This window comes from Ptychodera flava, chromosome 17 (assembly GCF_041260155.1).
Source record: "Ptychodera flava strain L36383 chromosome 17, AS_Pfla_20210202, whole genome shotgun sequence".
NCBI lineage: Eukaryota > Metazoa > Hemichordata > Enteropneusta > Ptychoderidae > Ptychodera > Ptychodera flava.
Window position 1 is genome coordinate 15,764,221 of NC_091944.1, and position 23,465 is coordinate 15,787,685.

At 38.4% G+C, this 23,465-nt stretch overlaps 1 protein-coding gene across 1 annotated transcript; it reads left to right on the forward strand.

Annotated features, from left to right (window-relative positions):
* The first annotated feature begins 1,369 nt into the window (after positions 1-1,369).
* LOC139116627 (short transient receptor potential channel 4-like) lies at positions 1,370-22,910 on the forward strand. The gene is made up of 15 exons (XM_070679224.1): positions 1,370-1,541; positions 3,151-3,260; positions 5,759-5,866; positions 6,950-7,129; positions 9,455-9,622; positions 9,673-9,684; positions 10,397-10,584; positions 12,502-12,692; positions 13,396-13,535; positions 13,944-14,602; positions 16,113-16,308; positions 17,458-17,640; positions 18,012-18,050; positions 18,778-18,902; positions 19,430-22,910. The coding sequence occupies exons 1-15, from the start codon at positions 1,370-1,372 to the stop codon at positions 19,989-19,991; spliced, it is 3,033 nt and encodes a 1,010-aa protein (XP_070535325.1). The 3' UTR covers positions 19,992-22,910.
* Positions 22,911-23,465: the final 555 nt, after the last annotated feature.

Consider the following 23,465-nt stretch of genomic DNA (forward strand, 5'->3'; position numbering starts at 1 on the left):
TTTCAAAAAACATACGTCATGTTTTCAAGGGAAACATGTGTTAACCACTGATTAGGCTGCATTCATAAGCGTCTCTGGAGGGTTAGCTGCGGCGGCAGCGGGAGAATCCCACAAAAGTTCTCTAATGTCTCTCCTAACAAACCCAAAACGCGTTCAAATGCCCTATTCAGACTTCTATGATTTTGCCTGGTTTTGGAATGGACATATTCATCACTCTTTGGGAACAGAACAAGAAACTGCAGTGGATACACAAAACAAAATAATCAATAAATCAGCCAAAAAGTTGCGGCTGTTAATGGAGTTAGGTCACTCTTGGGTCACGTAATGGCTTATTCTCACCCATACTGAAAGCCTATCAGATTGTGACGTATACTGTTCCCCGGTGCCATATGGAAATAGGGTCTTACGTCTCACAGGTTGTTTTCTGTGCGGTTATCAACAGCGTTCCATTTCGCCTTACTGCTTTAAGCTCAAACTTTAGGTTTCCTGTCTCGGCTAGAAAATGCTGCAAAAGTTGTGGATGAGCTGTTTCATAAATCCTGCAATATTGTGTATTGGTACAAGTGTCTGACCGTAATCTCTGCAATGCTCTATGAAACATAAAACAAAGAGAGTGGAGCAGTTCCGTGTGATCTTGGTTGATGCCTTTGGGTGTGAGAAAGTACCTGGACCTGTATGTTTGTGTATGTGTTCCTAACAATAAAACAGAACTGAAAATGTGTTTTTTCCATAGGATTTATTTTTCGTGACTTGTTATTTACGTGACAACTACACACATATTTCATATCAATCAGACACAGTTTCATTTCGAGTGCACCCCTTCATCACCAAAATTTCTTGAAATGCCCCCAATATACCCTTGGTATTTTCAAATCCTCCCATCAATTCCCCTCCCCCAAGTGTTTGTGAATGCTGCCTTAGAGACGGTAAAGCTTCGCATTTGTGGCCTAAAATACTCACGACATCTGCTGGAGTTTGTATCCAGCTTAAATAGCTTGCAAAACATTATTTTGAGTTTGTATCCAGCTTAAATAGCTTGCAAAACATTATTTTGAGCTGGTCACCTTTCGCTTACAATACACCCATGCTTTCGCAGCATTAGTTCAAAACACGGTCCTTTGGAGGACCGTGGACAAAAGCTATCTCAAGCTCACTGAAGCTAGTATGAGCGCAATCCAAGATCGGGTAGCCATAATAGTTTCGCGATTACATAACCAGCTCAACTATTTAGACGTTCTAGCATTCACGTCGTTTACATGCTGTGATGACAGTCGTGCGCATGAGACCCGTATGTGCCACCAGCGACTTCGCTACTTTCGACTAGCTAACCATTCGCTCTTTCTGTTGCGCGAGCGTTCATCAGAGAGCGATGGCGACGACGAAGTCCAGCTTTGTCCGTGTGTACCTGACCGCCGCCGAGAAGGGGGACATCCATTCTCTGGAAACGGCACTCAACAATGCCACAGAATTCGATGACATCAACGTGAGAGACGCCAAGGGAAGAACGGCTCTTGAATTGGCCATAGAAAATGGACGATTAGGTAACGTATGTCTGAGACGACAATCACAAGGGTAGCCGCAGCCGTAGCGCAGCCGTTGATTGTAAGCTCTTTCTCTGCGCAAAGTATTCGTGCAGAGTCATCTAGAAAGGGAATTCGTATGGTTTTCGGGACGATGATTTGTAGAAAGAAAGCGAAAAGTAAGCGAAGGCCACAGAAAGTTGTTAGACAAGTGGTTTTTTTCAGTAGTTGAAAGAAGTCGAAATAAATAGCCTATCACATGATAGTTTATAACATAGTTTATAATTTAAACTTTTTGCAGTATAGGATGTCGTATCTGATGCCATCGATCGTTAAGCTCAGGCCCCACCCCTGCCTCTCCACCTTTGCCCTTCAGACGAAACGTCTTTTTTGCAAAATTGTGGACACTAAAAATTGTACAGTTAAGGCTTGATACCCCTATCCTATCTAACGAATGGATTCAACGTTTCACATGTGTCAGCTTCAATGACTGAAGATCTGGTACATCAATACCCTGGACAGCTAACTTCACAAACTGTTTTAACTGCATGCTACAGGAATTTGGATTCTCTCCGTTTTGTGTTTGAATGTGGGGAGAGGTATTACATCAGTTTTAGGTGTCGAATAATATCCTATTGTTAATTTAACTGTTGCTTTTATATTGAGAGAAAAAAGTGACATTATAGATCAACAAACAGAAACATGGCGGTTAGGTAATCGAGCAAACACAATCGGAAGCTTCGCTCCGAAGGAGTTTAAAGAATGTATACTCTGTCGACATATCTATCTTCAATGGTTGTCGGCTATACCACAAACGTTGTGGAGGGACCGTGTTTGTGGAGGGACCCGGGCCGTGCATCACATAAATATTACACAGAACCAGGTCGACACATTGCAGAGACCATAGACATGAGCACCAGTTGCCTGTAACACGTCCCTTTAAAGTCCTGTTCTCAGAGGTGTTTTTGCATCGAAGTTGTGAAGTAACGCTCATCTCCCGAAAAAGGAAAATTTCTAAAATATTATGACCAGGAAAAGGCATTTAAAATAAGATACTGACATGTTTGGTCCCAATAATTAGTACAAAGTACGATATATGTGATAAATTTGCTGCAGTCACCGAGCAATGAGAGAGGTAATTTTGGCTTCCAAGCCAGGGTATACCGTCAGAAATGCGTATCTCCATGATTATCTGTGTGACAAGTTTCAACTTGGGAAAACAGTCATTTTGATAGTGCCGTCACCGTTGATCGGTCAAGAGTAATTCAAATATTCTCTCATTGGAAAACAAATCATTTATATAATTTTCTCTCATTGGGCATCAAATATATGAAATTTACATTATCTGCATCTATTAAACAATGATTAAATAAAAGTGCCATTCTTCTTGTGCTTATATAACCCTAATCATTTCAAGGTCCCTCTGACTTGGACATTAGGTGTCAATGACGGGAACGCAATCAACGTCCCTGGCAACGAAGTTTACTCAAGGGGAAGGAAGATTCGTATCGTTCAATGACCTTTCTGCAGACTTTGGAATCACAAAATAATACTCAAGGCAAGGGGAAATTTTAGTCAGTAACAACGCGTATGATGCCTTAGCGTGTTCTCCGTGTTAATTATTTTTCAGACGTCATTCAGGTGCTCCTACAACATGGAGTTGAACTTGGGGATTCAATGTTGCAGGCCGTCGACACCAAATTCTTCAAGGCGGTGCAGATTCTCCTTGAGTTACCTCAGGTGCGTTCCTACTCATATCTTTGCCAAAGCAAGACCTGCAGTAATACCTGAGGCGCAAGCGTCACCATGGGTCTTGAAACTTTGTGCAAATTTTGTACATTTAGTATTCGGATCTTTCCGACTTTAACAGTTGTACCTTTGATATGTTGGAATACCAGCGAGAACGTTCACAGAAGTTCAATAGCCTGAACTTCTTATAAGATCCGATAGTGACCGAAAGCTCAGAGCAGGGCGTTACATTTTAATCGTGCGGGTGACAGAAACTTTACAAATTAAACTTTCATCTATATTTAGATCTTAAAAATTGCATTTGAAATTATGTGATCAAAACTCAGTTTGATTCTCCGTATCACAAGTGACAAGTGCTTTTACCATGGGCCATAGACAGAAAGGGGGGGGGGCTCTACTATCTGTGCTTGGGCGAATGAACGATGAAGCAGCCCAGCAATTACCTAATACCTCTACAGCACAGATAGTGGCAGATCAACTTTGGTTAGGGGAGAACCATCTTATTTGTGGGGAGAATGGATGAAGTTGGTATGGCAGCAATTCCACATCATTGATAGCCGAGACTCTAGACCTCGCTTGCATCCGGAGGCACGGAGGCAAGCGAGGTCTAGGGTCGAGGCAACATCATCGAAATCAAACGGTCAAAGCCAGTCCACAGACAAACAGTAATCGATGAATAGGCACACTGAATCACAACTCATTTCTTTTCGAAAGTGATACTCCCCTAAAGCTTCAGACAAATAATGTATGTCTCGAGGTTGTCTTTGTTTGGCTTTGAGAGACCGTTAGAATTTGCAAGTTACTGCATGGTTGAAGCGAGTCCCCTTCGGCAATTGTGCTGAAATGCATTCCAATTTTTGCTTGTAAGTAAGAAACGCAGAAAGATGATCTTCAAAAAAAGACTGAACTCCAGTCTCATCATGACTTCTGAAATAGTGTATTCTGATAGCAAGAAAATCAAGAACAACAGCCCTGATAAGTTTTAGTCGATAGTCTACCTCAATCACAGTCCCTCCACGTGTGTGTGGAGGGGCTGTGCCTCAATCATGAATGCTCGTACACGTGCCTCTTTTGCTTCACGTCTACTTACGGATTTTCACGCATCGACAATCAATCCGGGGCCGTGAAGTTGACCGTATTCTTTATCCCGTTCATTCAAGAATTAAGTGGGTCGCAGTTTTTCGAATTGTCATTTTATTTTCAACACGTTTATTAATGGGAATTTTCTGACCATACATGAAAATCACAGGGCTGAGACGACGAAACAGCGTACAAGCCCTGAGGCAGTAGACGACTGGTTTCAGACTGGCATTAGTGATATGCAAATTTGTTAAGTAGTCTCTGCTTGGTCTGTTTGTGCGAAAATAAGCCTTGCAATCAGAAGGAGTCTGTTTATGGTGTTATTTGTCCTGGCGGAATGCTCTACATGTAATGAAGACCAATTCACATAACACCGGGACAATAGACGGTTGCAATACCGCTCAACCATCGCTCAAGGACATCGTCTCTGACCAAGGTACTCTCGGGCGGTAATTGTTTAACAGTCCTAGCCACCTTTTTGTGAAGGGCGTCCACCAGTGCCAAAATTAGTCGCCGATATAAAAATAAACGCTCTGCGACTTCTTTGAAGTTGATAAAGTAACACATGCTGACACGAACTGAATAATGACAATAATGAGCTTGATTTTCTGGCGAGCAAAAGAACAATAGATGATTGAAATGTGCAAATGTTGAAAGTGACACCAGGTTGCTCAGATGGTCATTGATTACTGTGATGGATGGATGGTTGCTGCGCAATTAAATGAGCTTGTCTGCTATTACCACAATTACTGAGCAACTCTTTTTTCTCTCTACATCATCTGCGCAGCTCTATGTATTTTTGTATTTCCATATTTAATTATTAATTTATCTATGATTTACATCGATAGACAGTAAATAATTTTGTGTCATAGTTATAGACTATTAGAGGTTCTAATCATGATAATTTCCTCAAGCGTCTATACAATACCTCAAGAATACATCTGTAGACAAACTAAATCGTGTTCGAAATGAAAGCACCCTGTAAATTATGACTCTAAGAATCCCCTGCGTACTGTAAGCAGCGAATCCACGCTTATACATATAATGGCATAATCAATGTGAACAAAGTACTTTTTGTCAATTTTTTACTCCATAACACAAAACAAAAGGATCTTAGCGAGTATCATTGACGCCACAAGAAAACATAGACTATGTCTGTCTGTGTGTCAGTCTCTCTGTATGTATGTATGTATGTATGTATGTATGTATGTATGTATGTATGTATGTATGTATGTATGTATGTATGTATGTATGTATGTATGTATGTATGTTTGTGTATGAGCATACTCTGTATTGTGTATACACAATGAAATGAATCACAAGTACACTTATATATATCGTTCTACGTGTTCCTATGTAGTAAGTCAACATGCATTCATTTGTCATGTTTCCTTTCATCTGAATCGAAGGCTGATGACCTGGTGAACTCCCATGCATCCGAAAACAACGATGATTTTCACCCGGACATCACTCCAATCATATTGGCAGCCCATCAGAATGACTATGACACCATAAAGGTTAGCAAAGTTGTACTTGAACTTTTCAATTAAAAGTAATCCTACAAATTGAGCTTATTTGAGCTTGTCAGACCGAAACATGACAAGAGCCAACAAGAAATGCGGCAGAATTTCTTATCGCAATCCCATCTAAGTTATTATAAAAAAAGTTCATGAAACAGACCCTGTTTGCAGGGACAATGTCAGCTTCAAGAAACGATATAGTATTTGTTTACTTATTCAAGAGGCCTCGATTCGATTATAGCTATAAACCACAAAATAATACATACTTTGGAAAAAGGCCCTCTCATATCGCGGAAGGATGTACCCATATGTTGTTATACTTCGCCAAGTAAGAAGTGACAGATTTCTAACACCAATTGTACTCAGTGCCAATGAACGACCGAACAAATAATTTGACACGGGTTACAATGTAAACAATACTACACCGTGTAGCATCGATTTATTTATCTTATGTTTAACGTATTACATATTAAGCATGTGGTTGTTGACTCGGATGTACACTTGGTTCAAGCCTGCGATTGAAGTCGTCGGTCCTCGACTAAGTTCTATTCTGAAAATCTCTGGGTTGGGCACACAGAGAAGTTATCCTCCAATCCGGGAAAAAAACAAGCTTGCAATTGACTACGCCACTGCCCAGAATCTGCTGGAATCGTTCTCAATGAACTTGTAGTAATTTTGCACTCAAAAAAGTCTGATAATCTACTCAAAAATGAAGAGGTCAGAGATTTTATCCTTATTTTTACAAATTTAAGATTATGAAAGAAAATCAAATGTGTGGTGTTCAACAATGCATAGCCATCATGCACTGTATAACAAAATACATGGATTGCATGTGCATTGGAATTTTGACAAGGCAAGTCTGATCCTTTACTTTCTTTGAGTTGTGCACACTTTCATGCAACAAGGACAGACGAAAGCGGATTATCGTTCATCCACCAATTTAGACTAAATCAATAGTCCGTATTATGATTCATCCAGACTCATACAGATGACAGCATTTCCTCACATTTACCCCTACACGTTCAAATGACTAATTGTACTTCAAGTTCATCGTTTCTCATTAAACTTTTACGTCGACAGCTACTGATGGAGAAAGGTGCCCCAGAAATCAAATTATCGGATTTCCATACTGAGAAACACACGGTTCAGCGTTCGGTTGGTACCCTGAATATCTACAAGGCGCTAGCCAGTGAGGCGTACATCTCCTATTCTGAACTTGAGAAGAGGCAACGTCCTGATCCGTTTGGAAGAGCATTTGAGGTGAGGCGTTTATCTACTTAGGTATCCGATAAATATTCCTTGCAATTTTTCACACAAGCATTTTTAAGGTTCATGAAATTTCACGCATGCCTTTAGGTCACCTATTTGCGCCTCTATTAGAAGCCAAGATATGGCCGATATAGTGCTTCGTCCATAAATATAAAATCATAATACATGGGAGTCTACTGGGCAAACGTTAAACATTTTCTCCTTCAAAACAAGGTATAAATGTACTTTAACATATGTTTGATAATTGACATAAATGTACTTAACTAGAATAGGGTGGTTTAGTACAAATGTGTACAAGAAATTTGATTTTGGAATTTCACCAAAATGTGGATCCACTGTTATATTTTTTCCAATGTAAAACAAGTAATAGCTGTGCATTTATAGACGGTGGATAATGGACATAAATGTACTTAATTAGAATAGGGTGGTTACAAGTGCTTATGTGTAAAGTTTGATTTCAGAATTTCACCAAAAATGTGGATGCACTGTACATAGGAGTCTTTGAGAAAACCATGAACATTTTTCCCAATGTAAAACTTCCAATATCTGTGTACTTATAGACATTGGATACATGACACAAAAGTACTTGATTGGAATAGAGTGGTTACAAGTGCATTAATATTTACTAGTCTACAAGAAATTTGACTTTGGAATTTCACCCGTACAAATTTCACTCTCCATTGGAGTCTATGAGAAAACTACAAATATCATTTACTACTCTAAACTAACTAAATCTGTGCTTTTGTGAATGTTGGGCAAGTGAGGCGAATTTACTTGGTCAGGATAGGGTGTTTAAAAGTGCGGATGTGAACAACAAGTATGATATGGGAATTTCACCCAAAATATCAATTCACCTCATGGTAGTCTAGGGATAAACTCTAGAACGTTTTCCCCGATAAAACTTGCAATATATTGCAATGTTGTTCTATAGTGACTTAATGGCTGTAATAAGTTTCTTGACAAACAATAATAGCGCTCTCTGTACAGTTACAAGCCAAACTATAGATGAAGGTAAACATTACAGCTTTGTCCCTTTTGATTTTGAATAACCAATGGTACTGCAAGTAGTTGATGGCCTTATTTATTATGAAATGTTATCTTTTTTCATCGAATTACTTGAAAAAAAACTTACATAAAAGTGATTATTTGTAAAGGTTGAAAAGTATTAGCTGAAAGTTTAAAGGTCAAATGAGAAAGTATATGTCAATTAAGATATTATTAATAAGGACTATGACACGCAAGGGGGGGTCACTGTGTTTATGCATGAAAATTGGGGAGGGTCACTTGTTTTCTCGCAAACACTTTTGAAGGGTCACCATTTTTCTAGGCGGCCAATTTCAAAAACACCACCCCTCTGTTATTTCTGTCAAGTCCCTTATCATTATTTTTTCTTGGGAAAATCAAGTAGGTCCTCTTCTATTCCCCAAAGTATGATTGGCCTTACAAAGACAATACACCGTTTACAATACATGATGTCATTTTAACAGACGAATTCTAGAACCAACAAACACTGAGTGGGTTGTAACAGAAGACAATGCACACAAAGCCAGCTGTATTTACAGATTGAACTCTTCGCATTTGAACATGATTTTGAGAGTGGTACCACAAAGAAAACATAAATAGTGCGGAATACGTCAAAAGTTACAGCTAATAGAACTTCAAACTGAAGCACGCCTACCACATCCATTTTGAAGTCGCCGCATTTTTCACAGAATTTGAGTAAACGTACGATGCCGCCTTCTACCATGCAACAATAAACATTCATGTATGACACCCCTGTAATAATCTTGATGGCAGTGGCCAAATGTTGTGTCACGATCGATGTTTGCACGATGCAACAATTGGTCTTGGAACAAAATATGAACTATTTGCAGACTCAAGTTGATCCAATAATATTTTTATTTTTTTATTTTTTTATTTTATTTAATCTCGAACCAACAGGTTACCCCAATAACAGGTTTGTTTGAAAATAAAAATATAATACAAAAACGAAAAATATATAACAGTTACAACGTAAACAAACAGACAGGAGAATTCACATTAAAATAAACCAGCAACACAGCGAAAGATACACAGAAATACATCCAGATAAAAGTAATTATTCAGAAGAAAGGATCTTACATAATGTATACATATATAATATCAACGCCAGTGTTTTATTTGTATTTGCCAGCTATTAACATAGTGAATGTAAATAGGAGCCTGCAAAGTATGGGTCCGCCAGGGATGATATAGAGATACCAACCCAAGCTTCTCCATTTTCAATAACTTTTTTGAACTTTTTTTATATTTCTCTGTCTTAAATCTCTTTTACAGCTTTCGGTCGAGCTGAGGGAACTAAGCTCAACTGAGTACGAATTCCGTCAAGCCTACTCCGAACTTGCCGAACAATGTGAACAGTTCGCCGCTGATCTGCTGGGGCAGACTCGCGACGCAGATGAGCTCAGGGCCGTTCTGAACCACAACTCGAATCCAAGTGTTGCTGTCAGTGATAGGTCAAATTTACCAGCCAAAGTTCTCGACGCTGTCAAAAGGAACAGAAACAGGTAATTGTATCCAAACTTTTCAAATTTGCCAGTTTAGTTCAATCCTCTCACTTTTATCTATTCACGTGATTATCCTGCTATACGTTTTTCACTCCCGATCACCAATCGTTACCTTTGCTCATTGTAGATGTGCATGACATGCATGTCTTATTCGATATATTTAATGTATTTATCTACGCATGTTTTCATGTATGTATTTAAAAATAATCTATTTACATGTCGTTAGACATGAGTGTGTGTCCAGTGCATGAAAATAAGTTTCGTACACTCGCCATCATCACTGTTATGAAGTGTTTACGGAAAGTCGGACCACGCATTTTACTTTTCCATTAGGTTCGCAATTAATTATGTAGAATCATAATAATTATGACAAAAGAATCTCATACACACAGAGACACACATATGATGTATTCGTATAACATGTATATAATTATGTATATTTCATGAATATGTGCACACACAGAGAAACGGACACACAGACATATACACAGACAGACCGGCAGACAGAGACAGACAGACAGACAGACAGACAGACAGACAGACAGACAGACAGACAGACACACACATATATATATGCACACACACACACACATATATATATATATATATATATATATATATATATGTGCACTCAAGTAGCCCTACTGGCTGTAAGTACACAAACTGTCTTTTCAGTTTGAACACTTAGGTTACGTGTTATTATTTTGCACAGTTTGTAGCACATCCGTACTGTCAGCAGGAACTCATTGAACGATGGTACAGAGGTTTACCTGATTGGCGAGACCAAGGCTCCATCCGTAATTTCTTGCTTTCGACGCTGATCATGGTCTTCTATCCCATCCTCTGCCTTCTATACATAGTCTTGCCGGTTGGTAAATTTCGTCGATTTATGAGAGTACCGTAAGTATAGATATAATATACCACTTACTTTTCCAATTTGTCACTATTACTGAACAATTTCCAAATTAATTTCTTTTCCAAATTTATTGATACTCATTCCATGAATATACGCATTGTCATCGTTTCTCACGAAGCGTTACGCTACCAATGTTGCTAAAGGGAAAGTTCGAGAAATAGTAGACTGAAAGATCCGTCGCACGAGGACTCTCCCTACGCTAAGAGGGGGAGCGTAGAGAGCGCCCTCGAGCGACGGATCTTCCAGTCCAGACAAAATAGTGCACGTGGAAACGGCCAATGGTATCTCTGTACAGTATTTACATTTGCCTCAGTGAAACTTTCAACCATTCTCTTTCAAAATCAAGAATAAAATCAGGAATCACCATGGAAATGTTTGTACAATGGAAATAATTACCTTAAATTTACCAATAGAAATTCAAGATGGCTGCCATCGATTTAAAAAAAAGCCGAAATATTAAACTCTTGAATTATTAATCATCAGAATAAAATATCACGAGCAAGTCCTTTTGGGGTGAAATATTGAACTTTTTCAGTTTTCCCAATTTCATACCAGCATGTTTCGCTTCAAAGTGATAGACCAAATGGTATTGTAAAAGTTTCTAAGTCCGAATATCTGTCGTCTACGCGCATTCTATACTACCTTAATACGAAAAGTATCTCATAGGATAATACTTGGAATGTGAACATGTAATATTTATTTATTTATTTTATTGACACTTTCAGTAGGTGACTGAGTTACTTTACGACAATTTTAAATTTCATCGAGGTTCACACAGGAAAATGTTAAAAACTACATCTCGTTACAACAAACAAACAGACCTTAAAGAGGCACTCCCTCTTGATAACATTTTTAAAACACATTTTTTAATGCCAACGGTCGATATTTGACGTGGCGACTGCGCGCGGATCGCGAGATATCGATAAAAACATGTCATTTCCCGAGCGTATTTTTCACATTCCGAAGTTTTACGATCGTTTCTGGTTATGACCCGAAATCCCCCGAAAGTGTGTTGTTGTGCTGATTGACGATATTCTAAGGAGTCCAAAAACGTTCGAATGACGCAATTAATTTACCTCCTACTGCGATGACTTAATATACATCATTATCAATGCCCTTACGTCTGGTAATTCTTTTTAAACTTCTCCTTAGTTTTGTCATTTTCATTGTTCTCAATCAGTTGTATTAAATTTTTAAATAATACCACATAGATATCAGTTTTTACGTGTAAAATATTAGTTGCCTCTGATGACTACATTTTGTCGTCTGCCACACAGTTACGCGTGGTTCGATACATAGTGGCCGCCGCGTGGTATGCGCGCATACCACGAGGCGGCCACTATGCACACTATGTATCAACCGCACCTATCTGTGCTAGTCACCTATGCGAATTCTGGTGGAATCAGCAAACTTTGTTTTTCGTTTTTTTGCCGAGTCAGTAGGACTCGGCTTTCTCCCACGGGACATGACCGCTCACCGACGCGAGTGGTACTACTGTGGCGTACAGCAGCGTCAGCGTATGGACTCGTACTCCATAGCTTAGTTGACACTGGCCCCAGTGCCGAACGTTCTATGTTCGGAAGCTGAATTCAGGTGGGCCACCGGAATTCAAACTTTAACTTTTTTGAGGACATGTTTTTATCGATATCTCGCGATCCACGCGCAGTCGCCATGTCAAATATCGACCGTTGGCATTAAAAAAATGTGTTTTAAAAATGTTACCAAGTGGGAGTGCCTCTTTAATGTTACAGAATTTAAATCAATCAATTTTGGACTCATCCTGGTGTTCCACTCTGTTTTACAGCAGTTAGAAAAATATCAGTTTCAAAATTCACATCGAATTTTGCTACATATGCATACACTCAATTAATGGTGCCTGGTCTGTCTACATCTTTCGAAAGGTACGTCAAGTTCCTGTTACATACCTCATCGTACGTGTATTTTATGTTCATATTGATCATGACGACGCAAGATCTCCGTTCGTATGACGAAAATAGCGCGCTAGGCAAGTTGGCTATGCGTCAAGTTCACTATCAACAGAGAGGGCCGCTGCCGAACGCATTTGAATTCCTGCTGATAATATGGGTAGCAGGTAGGTACGCCATCGTCAAAAATGGTATTTTTATCGATTAAATCAATAGTAAGTGCCGATGTTTATAATTTCTTTGTCGGATTCCACACAAGTGTATCATGATGAAAAGCATTGAACATGTTCAAATATTCGGGACTCTCTCTCTCTCTCTCTCTCTCTCTCTCTCTCTCTCTCTCTCTCTCTCTCTCTCTCTCTCTCTCTCTCTCTCTCTCATATGAAAGCATGTATTGCAGAATATTAAAGATGTTGTTTTACGTCGGTAAGAGATAGTTTGGGCAACTCACTTTTTAGGCGTGGCCCTTTATAAAAAAGCAATGATTGGGCACTATATAACCAAATTATTTGACATACCTGAAATAGCCCTTTGCACAGTTTCATCTAAGCTTTTGTTCCCGATGTTTTTAGGCCACTTAAAAGTTTGATGAACATCGACTTGTCTCCATCATGTTTCTTCAATGTATGCACAGTAGTATCTGATGGATCTGTTCGTTCTTGTCGCTTCTGTGTTCGTACCTAATGCCATCAACATCAGCGAATGTAAGCAGTTATCCAATACGTCTTTTGCTTTTCGAAACACTATATGTGATATGTCAAATCAACACCTCCTTTATGTAAATTTCCGCCAAAAATGTACATCTTCTCGCATTGTAAATAGATATATCTGCAGAAATATGATACGCACAATTGGTAACGATTTCTGCAGGAATGGTCTGGAAAGAAATCAAAGAAGTATGGAGCGTGGGTTTCCGTGAATACTTTAGCGACACATGGAATTATTTTGACTTTGTGCAGCTGAGTTTATACCTTTCCTGGATGGGCCTGAGAACAGCCGCATTCGTATTGGTAGGTTGAGCGTATGTGTACATCTTTACTTGAATATCAAAGCCTGTCTTCATGCACTAGCCTACTTGTAAATTTGTCTGGTGTGGAAGTGCGACATTTCATTGAAGGCGTGTGTACTTCAGCTGTTGAGTATATGCGCTTGTAGCGACTCACTTTAGCTTGAAAAGAATAGGTTTTGTCGCCCCCAAACACCTGTCAGAGTTTGGGCTTTGGAAACTAACTTGTCCATTATATGTGAACAATGGCTATTGAAAATTAGATTGAGTTGGGCGTATGAGCTGTGGTCCATGCATCGTTGTGGGAAAAATGATCAACTTTGATGATTTAAACCTGTTAAACATTTTGGGCTTACAGCACAACATAGATCCAGTAGTTATCAGGACCTTTAATTTGCTTCCTTTAACGTAGGTGGACCAAGAACGTGATGATGCCCTCTCCGACGTTTCCCGCACAGACGTGAATCCGACAGCCAGCGCTCTGTTAGACGTAACCGAAGAAAGCATTTCCCGCGCTCTGGAGACTGCTTTTCAAGCAGTTTCTCCGACATCTGAAGCGATCAAGAATTCCACCGAAGCTATCCTTGAACAGATCTCGCCGATGATCCAATCCGACCAGGAAATCTTAGCTAATCTCACAAGGATGCTCACGACATTGACCCAACTTGTCTCAGAACGTCTACCCGCCGAGGAGCCCGAGTCGGTGATAGATTACTCGCAGTATGTCAACCAAAGTCGCTTCGATGATGTTTCTTATTCTGTTCCCCGCAGCGAATGGGCGGGCAATGATCCATCGCTCATAGCGGACTGCGTAATCGCCCTCGCAAATGTCATCAGCATTGTCAGGTTCCTTCGTACCATGGTCATTAACGAGTACGTCGGCCCTCTGCAAATTAGCTTCAGTAAAATGATCAAGGACATCGTACAGTTCCTTTTCATCTTTGTAATCATCTGGATAGCATTCGGTCTGGGCCTTACGCAGCTCTACTGGTTGTACGCAGCCACGGATAAACTGGCTTGTCTACAGGGAGGCGGTTCAAATCACGAATGTAGCCAGCAAGCATTCGGCGAGTAAGTAGAGTCTCTCTCTCTCTCTCTCTCTCTCTCTCTCTCTCTCTCTCTCTCTCTCTCTCTCTCTCTCTCTCTCTCTCTCAACGCAATAGAGATGCAACACAAAATCCTGAGATGTGTCAATATTCTTAATTCCGACACTTTTTTGCGGTTCCAATATTTGACATTCTTGAGGATCTATGATGCATATGCATTACATTTTCTCAGTGTATCACACTTTTTCACTTAGAGTCATACGAATATCTGAAAAAGCAGTAAAAAATCGCACTATTTTAGCAATTTTACTCGACAGATATTTTGGCCATCCCTTCTCATGATAGAATGATAAAGTAACCGATCCCTTATAGGTTGCAATGATCTCTACAGAACAAATGCAAGCTGCAAGATTTCTTACTTGTGTTTCAAAAATTTCCATGTGAATTTTTCGGTACCCTTAACTCGCAAGAACAAACCGCAACGCTATGATATTTATCAAGGCGAAGGACCTGATCTTGACAGATCTTTGATATATGTGGTTGACTGTTTTCTAAATGTTTCTTCTTCAATCGCACCTCTTACTAGCTTCCTTGTTTACTAGGATTTACCAAAAGTGAACCATACTAAAACAGTCTACTTAGGTTTTGGTGGCTGAAACAGGTGAAACTCCATTCCACAAGCTCAGTCCTCAACAACACACTACACGATGAGGTAAACGAAACGCTGACGTAAGATATACAGCGTACAATGATAGAATTGCCCCAGTCGCTTGGCTTGTCTCGTCAGAGAAGTTACTGTCCGGCCAAGGCATTCACCCAACGATTTGAGCACCTGCCTGCCACCTAGCCTGACAGTCTGCTGAAGTTCTTTCCTTCAATTTATTTATTTTTTTTTTTATATATTATATATATATTATATATATATATATATATATTATATAATATATATATATATATATATATAATATATGCCCACAGACTTGGAGCAAGTCTAGCACAATGATAAAATTGAAATGAAATGAAAAGCACATCTATAAAAGTCTGCATTTTACTTTAAAAGGAGCGGATTGACATGGATACTAAGAGTTTTGAAGGTCAAATTGAATTAACAACTTGTCCCAATACCATTTTTCATTGCCTGGTTAAATGCGAGAGTTCAAATGGTAGTCCATAATGCCGTCAGTAATAACTCCATAACAGGGCTATACGATTGGAAAAGATGTTTGCATTGTGTAGGCCCCGAATATTTTGTATACTTAATTGAGTAAATCAGTCGCTCGTTAGAAAGGATGCATACATACATACATACATACATACATACATACATACATACATACATACATACATACATACATACATACATACATACATACATACATACATACATACATACATACATAGTAACTAGACTAACCGACCAACAAACAAACAAACAAACAAACCATTAAAATAAAGTAGACGAAATGTATACAAAATGTTGGTCTGTTTTCCTGTAGTTCCTTTATATTATTAATAGTTATTTACTCACCTTACAGCATAGCATCGTCTTTGGAATCCTTGTTTTGGTCGCTGTATGGCTTGGTCGATCTCGATGTCCTTCAAGTGGAAGCTGACCATGGGTCAACGGAGTTCTTTGGAAAGATATTGTTTGGTGGTTACAACGTCATCGCCGTCATCATCCTTCTCAATCTTCTGATCGCTTTGATGGGAACCACGTACACCAACATATCGGTAGGCAAGGTTACACTGCAAAATGTGTTTCTGCAAAGTATGACACTGAGAAAATGCGGCACTGCAAAATGTGTGATGAAAAATGTGTGATGAAAAATGTCTTATAAATACGTAGAAAGAATCTATTTGTGTTCATGTAATAAAACAAACTACTACTACTACTACATGTAGCAAGGAAACTTACGTATTCATAAGATTTCAGGCAAACAGTATTTGGAACATTTGTTTGAATGCCAGTGCAAATTTTACTGGATAAAAGATAACTTGTTCTGTGAAGGGAGAGTCATCACAAAAATTTCATTGAACATAAGGTTCTCTAAGAGGAATAGGGTCATCTGACCCAGGTTTTCCTTCAACTTGTCTAACGTCTCAATGACTTGCAGAAACAAAGAACCAAACATGTTGTCAGTGAATGTGCCCACCTAGTCAGAGAAAAGTCAAAAAGTTTACTATGCTAGCAAAAGGTAAGGTTCTTTGAAGTGTGGGCTTGTAACGCTTGTCGCCAAATGTCAGAAAAACTGTTACTCAATAGTATTAAAACAATGGATCCTGCTAAAATCCTTTTTAGGCACATTGTGTATTCTACATCCGTGATTCCATACCCTTGGTGTAAGGCGTAGGTCTTTAAATACTTTAAATTCATCGACCTTTTGGAGTTTCTAAAACTGTTCAGTGCCGTACACCGTGTGAGAATATTCTACCAGGAAAACAAATTTAAAGGCCCATGTATAATAACAGGTACAATGTTATGGTTTAAGGTCGTACGCGCCTCGATAGTGAAAGACTAAAACTTTTGCTCCAACTTTCTTAATGAAATCTTTCAATCATTCTCTTACCAAGAATAAAAAATTAAGCATACAGATCGTAGTGCTAGAGAGGCCGCCATCCCAGTGCTGTCTCTATTGGGAAAGAATAATTTTTTTTTTTTTGAGTTCTGCTTTCTTAAAACTAAGAGGTGAAAATGTTTCATGCTCCAAAATCTTTAAAATGGGTCCCACAAGTGGTAGATCAGAAAAGAGTTATAAAAATTTGAGAGTTGGAATCTCTGTCTCCGAGGCACATTTTACCTTAAATACAGTTGTCAAAGGGTAATTGACGGCAATATGTAACTGGTATATAAATGCTTTGTCTACATCTTTTCTAACCTAGGAACACTCAGATATGGAATGGAAGTTCTCTCGAAGCGAGATGTGGATGGATTATTTTCGGCATGGCGCTACCATGCCGCCTCCATTCAACATTGTACCGACACCAAAATCTCTCGTGAGAGTTACTCAGCATCTAATCAATCATGTGTTCTGCAGGAAATGTTCCAAGAAAGTGAAATGGGTGGTAGGTAACTTATAAGCTGATTATACTTGTCAGGAGGGCTTTAACTTACGTTTATCAATTATATATATATATATATAAATATATATATATATATATATATATATATATATATATATATATATATATATATATCTGTGTGTGTCTGTGTTATATGTACTTGAAGTAATTTGTGTTATATATACACACACACACACACATATATATATATATATATATATATATATATATATATATATATATATGTATATATATATATATACGCTGACTCTTGCTTTTACAATTAAGTTTCTTTTGCACCTTAGCCATCGAAATCTTAATGTCAATGAATTTAATTAGATTAAATTAATTGCGATTTGATAATTCTTTTTCAGACGTCACGGAAAACAAAGGTCAATGACGACAGCTATAAGGTAGGTCTCTCAATGATTGCTGTACATTGATTATCATTATCATCACCAGTGACCATCATCATCATCACCATGGAAACTGTATATTATATATTATGCAGTGATAAAATTGAAAGGCATCATAGAAATGAGTTTTTTATTCTTTTAGTTTTTCGCCAAACAAAATCAATCCATCTGCGATTATTTTCTGCACACATAGATAGATATTTATTATAATGACTAGTGAAATTACACCAAGCCTCAACGGGCTTTTCAGTCACTTTTAAAAGGTGTTACATTTTCATTTGAAGGACTGTGCGCAAATACATGAGAAAAGAAAACATTACAGAAACTTCTTGTCTTATATTATTACAGTAGAAAAAAGGTCAATATTAAACACAGGTTAATTCTCGTTGTTTTTCGTATAATATGGATTGTCTTTTCCCATAAGCCCTGGCGATAAATTCCGCCGTACTTCGATTAATGTTTTTAAGTAAGTGTTCCTATTTCTGTGTGTCAGTAAGATCTTGAAAACCATGGATATGTTTTCCAGCAAATATCATATAAATTCTCACGATATTCATTGTATAAAGAACAACGTATGAGAAAATGAATTTCGTTTCGTCTTCGACAACATTTGACATATTGATCAACTTTCAACCATTTTTAACTTTTACCTTTTATATTATGAACCATACAATCGCGCAAACCTTAGCTAACCTCCAGAACTACTTTGATCGTTGCTTTATAGGAAGTGTGCAAACAGCTGGTGATGAGGTATTTTGCTGAGAAAGCCAGCGTGGCTCGCGACTCAGGCGAAGGCGGTGCAGCCAAGGAAGATCTTATCGCAATCAAGCAAGATTTATCTGCCATTAGGTAAGACCTTGACAGTGGATTTTGAAAACTAGATGCATGATTCTTTGATCCTCTTAGTTATTATCAAACGCAACTTTTCTAATTTAAGAAGAAAACTGTCCGCAAGTTCGTGGGACTATCACGATGGAATTAAATTGACATCACAATATTGCAGTGATGGAATGCGCCGCAACACTGTATGGCGAACTGTTGTATGTATAGAGCGTATAATTTTTTCCTTATCTGTCTGCTCACCAGTTCCACCCCTTCTCTCCCCCTTTCTCTGTCTGTCTGTCTGTCTGTCTGTCTGTCTGTCTGTCTCTGTCTTTGTCTCTGTCTATGTCTGTCTGTCTGTCTGTCTGTCTGTCTCTCTCTCTCTCTCTCTCTCTCTCTCTCTCTCTCTCTCTCTCTCTCTCTCTCTCTCTCTCTCTCTCTCTCTCTCTTCTCTCTCTCTCTCTCTCTCTCTCTCTCTCTTACATTTTACTAAATGATTTTCGACTTGACAAAAATACGGCTAATGTCTTGCACACTTATCTTTTCAATGGTAGGTATGAATTGTATGGGCTAGAGCAACAAGTGAAGAAGGAAGCTGTCAACTCCAACAAAAGAAGTGATGTCCTATCCGATGGAATAAAAGGCGTCGTCACAGAAATAGGTAGAAACAAACTGCAAGACAACGAGTTGTTGAAAGAGAGCCGAAACGAGCTGATGGGATCTTCTGAAAAGGGAAACACCATGCTGCAACTCCTTGAAAAGAGCCTGACTCGCATGGAAGATGAACAGAGGGAGTGGGAAGAGAAGCGGTTGAAGACGATGACAGACTGGTTCACCAACTTGCAGTCGGACGTGCTGACAAGCAAGGAGGAGGAGACTGGACTGATGCGGGAAATGCAAGGTGACCTGACGGTAAAGGATGAGCAGAAGAAGAACATGCTGACCAGCTTGAACGACCAAATGGTCGTCGTTCAGAGACTGATAGCGGAGCAGGAGCGAAACAGACTGGAAATGGTCGACAACATGCAAGCACTAACTAAGGCGGTCAAGAACCTAAGCGGTGCAGATGAACCCGGGGAAGACAAGCCAGAGTCGCTGGAAGCGTGGAAAGCTTGAGACCAAACTGAATCCATGAGACGATAAACGCGACAGTTGCTGTAAGTCGTAAACGTCAATGGTCAAAATTAAGTTCATGTTTAAAACGGCTGCATTTCATGGTTGCTTTACTTTGAAAATTTTGCGATGTAATTGCAACAGCTTCATATTATGCAGCTGATACCTTTTATATGAGCGTGTTGATTGTTTCTTATATGATTTCTTATTTTTCGATATTATTTTGAATCAATACATGCCGCCCACATCTCTAAATTTATTGTATAAACGTAAAACACACTAGTTAGGAAAAAAGATTGTGCTAAACCCGAATATTTTTGTACAAAGTATACACCAATGTCTTGTTAGAATATGTCGTCAAATTTATTTTAGGAATCTACAGGGCCCATATAAAAAGGTTACCCAACATTAGCGAAACAACTCGGCCACCTGGATACGATTGCATACATCATGTGAAAAGATGTTGACCTTAGGGAAGCGATAAGAATTAGCATAATTTTTTTTGTTGGTTAAATTTTTGTGGTTGTTTGTTTGTTTTTTTGAGGGGTCAGAAAATACCACAGAAGCACTTACTACTTACTTTCACATTTCAATTTTCTTCTTATTGTTTTATTATGAAGTGAATACATTTGTACATGATATTTTTATATGTACACATTACACTATGATGTGTACATTCAAAGAGTACACGTCAAGCAAAACTGGCGAAGTTACTGTTAAGCAGGAAAAATTGGTCACCACGTTGTTTTCTTACCCAGAAAATCCGATAAATAAAATATTTTTCTCTAGCCTTACTTGTTTTTGAGGACAAACTACCTTGAACTATTCAATGAAATGATGTCTATAATTTGCGATTCCTGCGAATATTTCGGGTTCCGTACTCATTTGTCTGTTTTCGATCACGTACCCTTTGAGATCATCTGCGCCTCGAAAGCGAACGATTTAAACTTTTGCTCAAACTTTCCTCAAGGAAACTTTGAATCATTGTCTTTCAAATTCAAGCATAATATCAAGGGTCATTGGCCAAATTTTGTAACCAGAGAACCTTGAAATCACCTATATTTGAAATTCAAAATGGCCCTCATTCCAGCGTTAACTCTGAGTTAAAAAATGAAATTCTCGATTTTCACAAAAAATAAGAAAACGAAAGTTTTGCTTACTCCAAAAGCTTTAAAATGGTCTCTCACAAGTGGTAGATCAGAAAAGTATGCATGAAAAATCTGAAAGTCTGAATATCTGTCCACGAGGGGCATTCTACCTTAAACAAGTAACAAACTGATTTTTTTGATGAAGGAATCACTAACGAAGAGGCATATATTGAAAATTTAACATAACGTTCTAATGGAGAATATGTGATTTTAACTTTTTTAGCTTGTGACTTTTAATACCAGAATTAATGAGTACGATAATTGAATGTTTTGAAATCTCGTTCGCATAATATTCCTTAAATAAAGAGATGCATATCTCGGTAAATTTGCCACTCAGCCATGTTTTACAACTTCCGTTCTGGTTTAGACGTGTATAATCGTTTATTAGTAACAAGGCTTATCTTAATATTTGTCTGGATATCATATGACTGGCACATCAACACAATGACTAGAATTATCAAAAGTTTTCGATGTCATTTTGTTATCTTAAAATAAAACACTTTGAGTTATTACGGAAACGACAGTTCAGTATGTTTACTGGAACCAAGCACGTAAATATAGTGTGGTCATTCTTATAAAAGATGTGTTCAGAAAGTTAATCAGTGGAATGCTAGTCCAAGTTATAATATTGATAACATTTTTACAACAATATGGGACGAAATCAAGCATGCAACACAATATTGCTGTAATTAAACATTCACTTATTGGCATTTTTGAAACGGACAGACAGATGTTATATTATTTCAAAAATGATGTCTTACATCAAAAGTAGTACCGATGAACAATGCGGTGGGCGTCAGAAATGTTTGTCCTGTATTATCGTTCCTGCAGCTGTTTATTTTGATAATTCGCCAGCTCACTATATTTACATGTACATGTATATAGTTTTCATATTCTGTCGTAGCTTCATGTCATCCTTTACGTCATCACTTCTGTGAGTTTGGAAAAATAGCTACAGGCACGCTTTTTTGATCATCCCAGCCTTGGACATCCTGACCGTTGAACTAACATCTATATACAATATGACATAAAAATAATGTAAAGCATTTTCAAAATGCTGGTATTTCATTGTCGTGTTTGAGACTGCATTACAACAAACTTTGATGTGAACATTAATCGCCAACATTTTACTTTCACCGACATGTAGCATAGGGCCAGTCGTTCCCACTCTTTTCGTCTTTTTTATGTCAATTTCTGTGTTAATCAACATTGTGACAAACATAGCGTGAAGACACAAGAATGGGTTTTATGTTTAGCAAACTCATGGTCATTTCGTGGTGTGATAACTGATCACGATGCTTCAGCAAATTTGATAAACAGGTATTTATTCACTCTGAATAACCGACCGTGCTTATCGATGAAAGAGAGCATTTACGTGTTTAATGCAAGGAACCACATATCAATTTGAAGTCTATCTTATGTCAACCTAGTATTAGAGAAACTTACTGAGACAAGTGACACTGACATGATTTGCAACGAGCTCCTAGGGACGTACCATTCGATCGTGGGAGGAGATGCAAATATACTATGCAAATTTAACATTTTAGATTTTGAAATATTTTACATCTTTCAACAAGGCATTTACACCTTCCCAGGAGTCTTACAATTTGCTCAGCTTCAGTCAGTGTGAGAATTCTTCATGGGAGAAGCATAGCTAAGCTAAACCACAGGAAGTGTGTTTACTTTGCGTATCGCTTTGCAAGACCTTTTGATTCATTTGTCGCCTGGAAAGTCATCATTTTATTTACCAATAAAACGTAACTAACATTCGGAACAGGAGTGGTCTCTTTTATTATTGAATGCAGTATGCGCCTCGCAAACTTTTAAGCTCTGTCTTTTAAAATCAGGAATAAAAAAATGGCGGTTACCGTGCAAAGTTTTGTACCAGAGAATCAAATTATCGAATACTTGCCGATGTTTGAAATTCAAAATGGCTGCAATTTCTGTGTTATCTCACGGTCCCTCGGGACCCCGGTTATCTCTAAATAAAATTCCCAATTTTCACAAAATCAAGCCCATGAAAATTTTATTTACTCCAATAGCTTTAAAATGAGCACCTACAAGTGGTAGGCCCAAATAATTCCGTAAAAGTTTGAGAGTCTGAATATCTGTCCGCGAAGGTCATTCTACCTTAACCTTTATGAAATGAAATGAATGCCATGGGCTAAAGGTCTGCCATCAATAAAAATAACACTGTACAGGCAGGCATACGGGTTGTGTCGACAAGTTGAATACCGCAAATTTCGGGCGTAGAACAGTATCATCTTCGGGGAGTAGAACAATACAAGAATATGGCGAAAAGGTAATGAAAAGTTCATCAAAGGTCACG

Coding starts and splice junctions, on each gene's coding strand:
- LOC139116627 (XM_070679224.1), top strand. CDS start 1,370: ATGGCGACGACGAAGTCCAGCTTTGTCCGTGTGTACCTGACCGCCGCC. Junction 3,261..5,758: donor TTCTCCTTGAGTTACCTCAG/GTGCGTTCCTAC, acceptor TCTGAATCGAAG/GCTGATGACCTGGTGAACTC. Junction 17,641..18,011: donor CCAAGAAAGTGAAATGGGTG/GTAGGTAACTTA, acceptor ATTCTTTTTCAG/ACGTCACGGAAAACAAAGGT.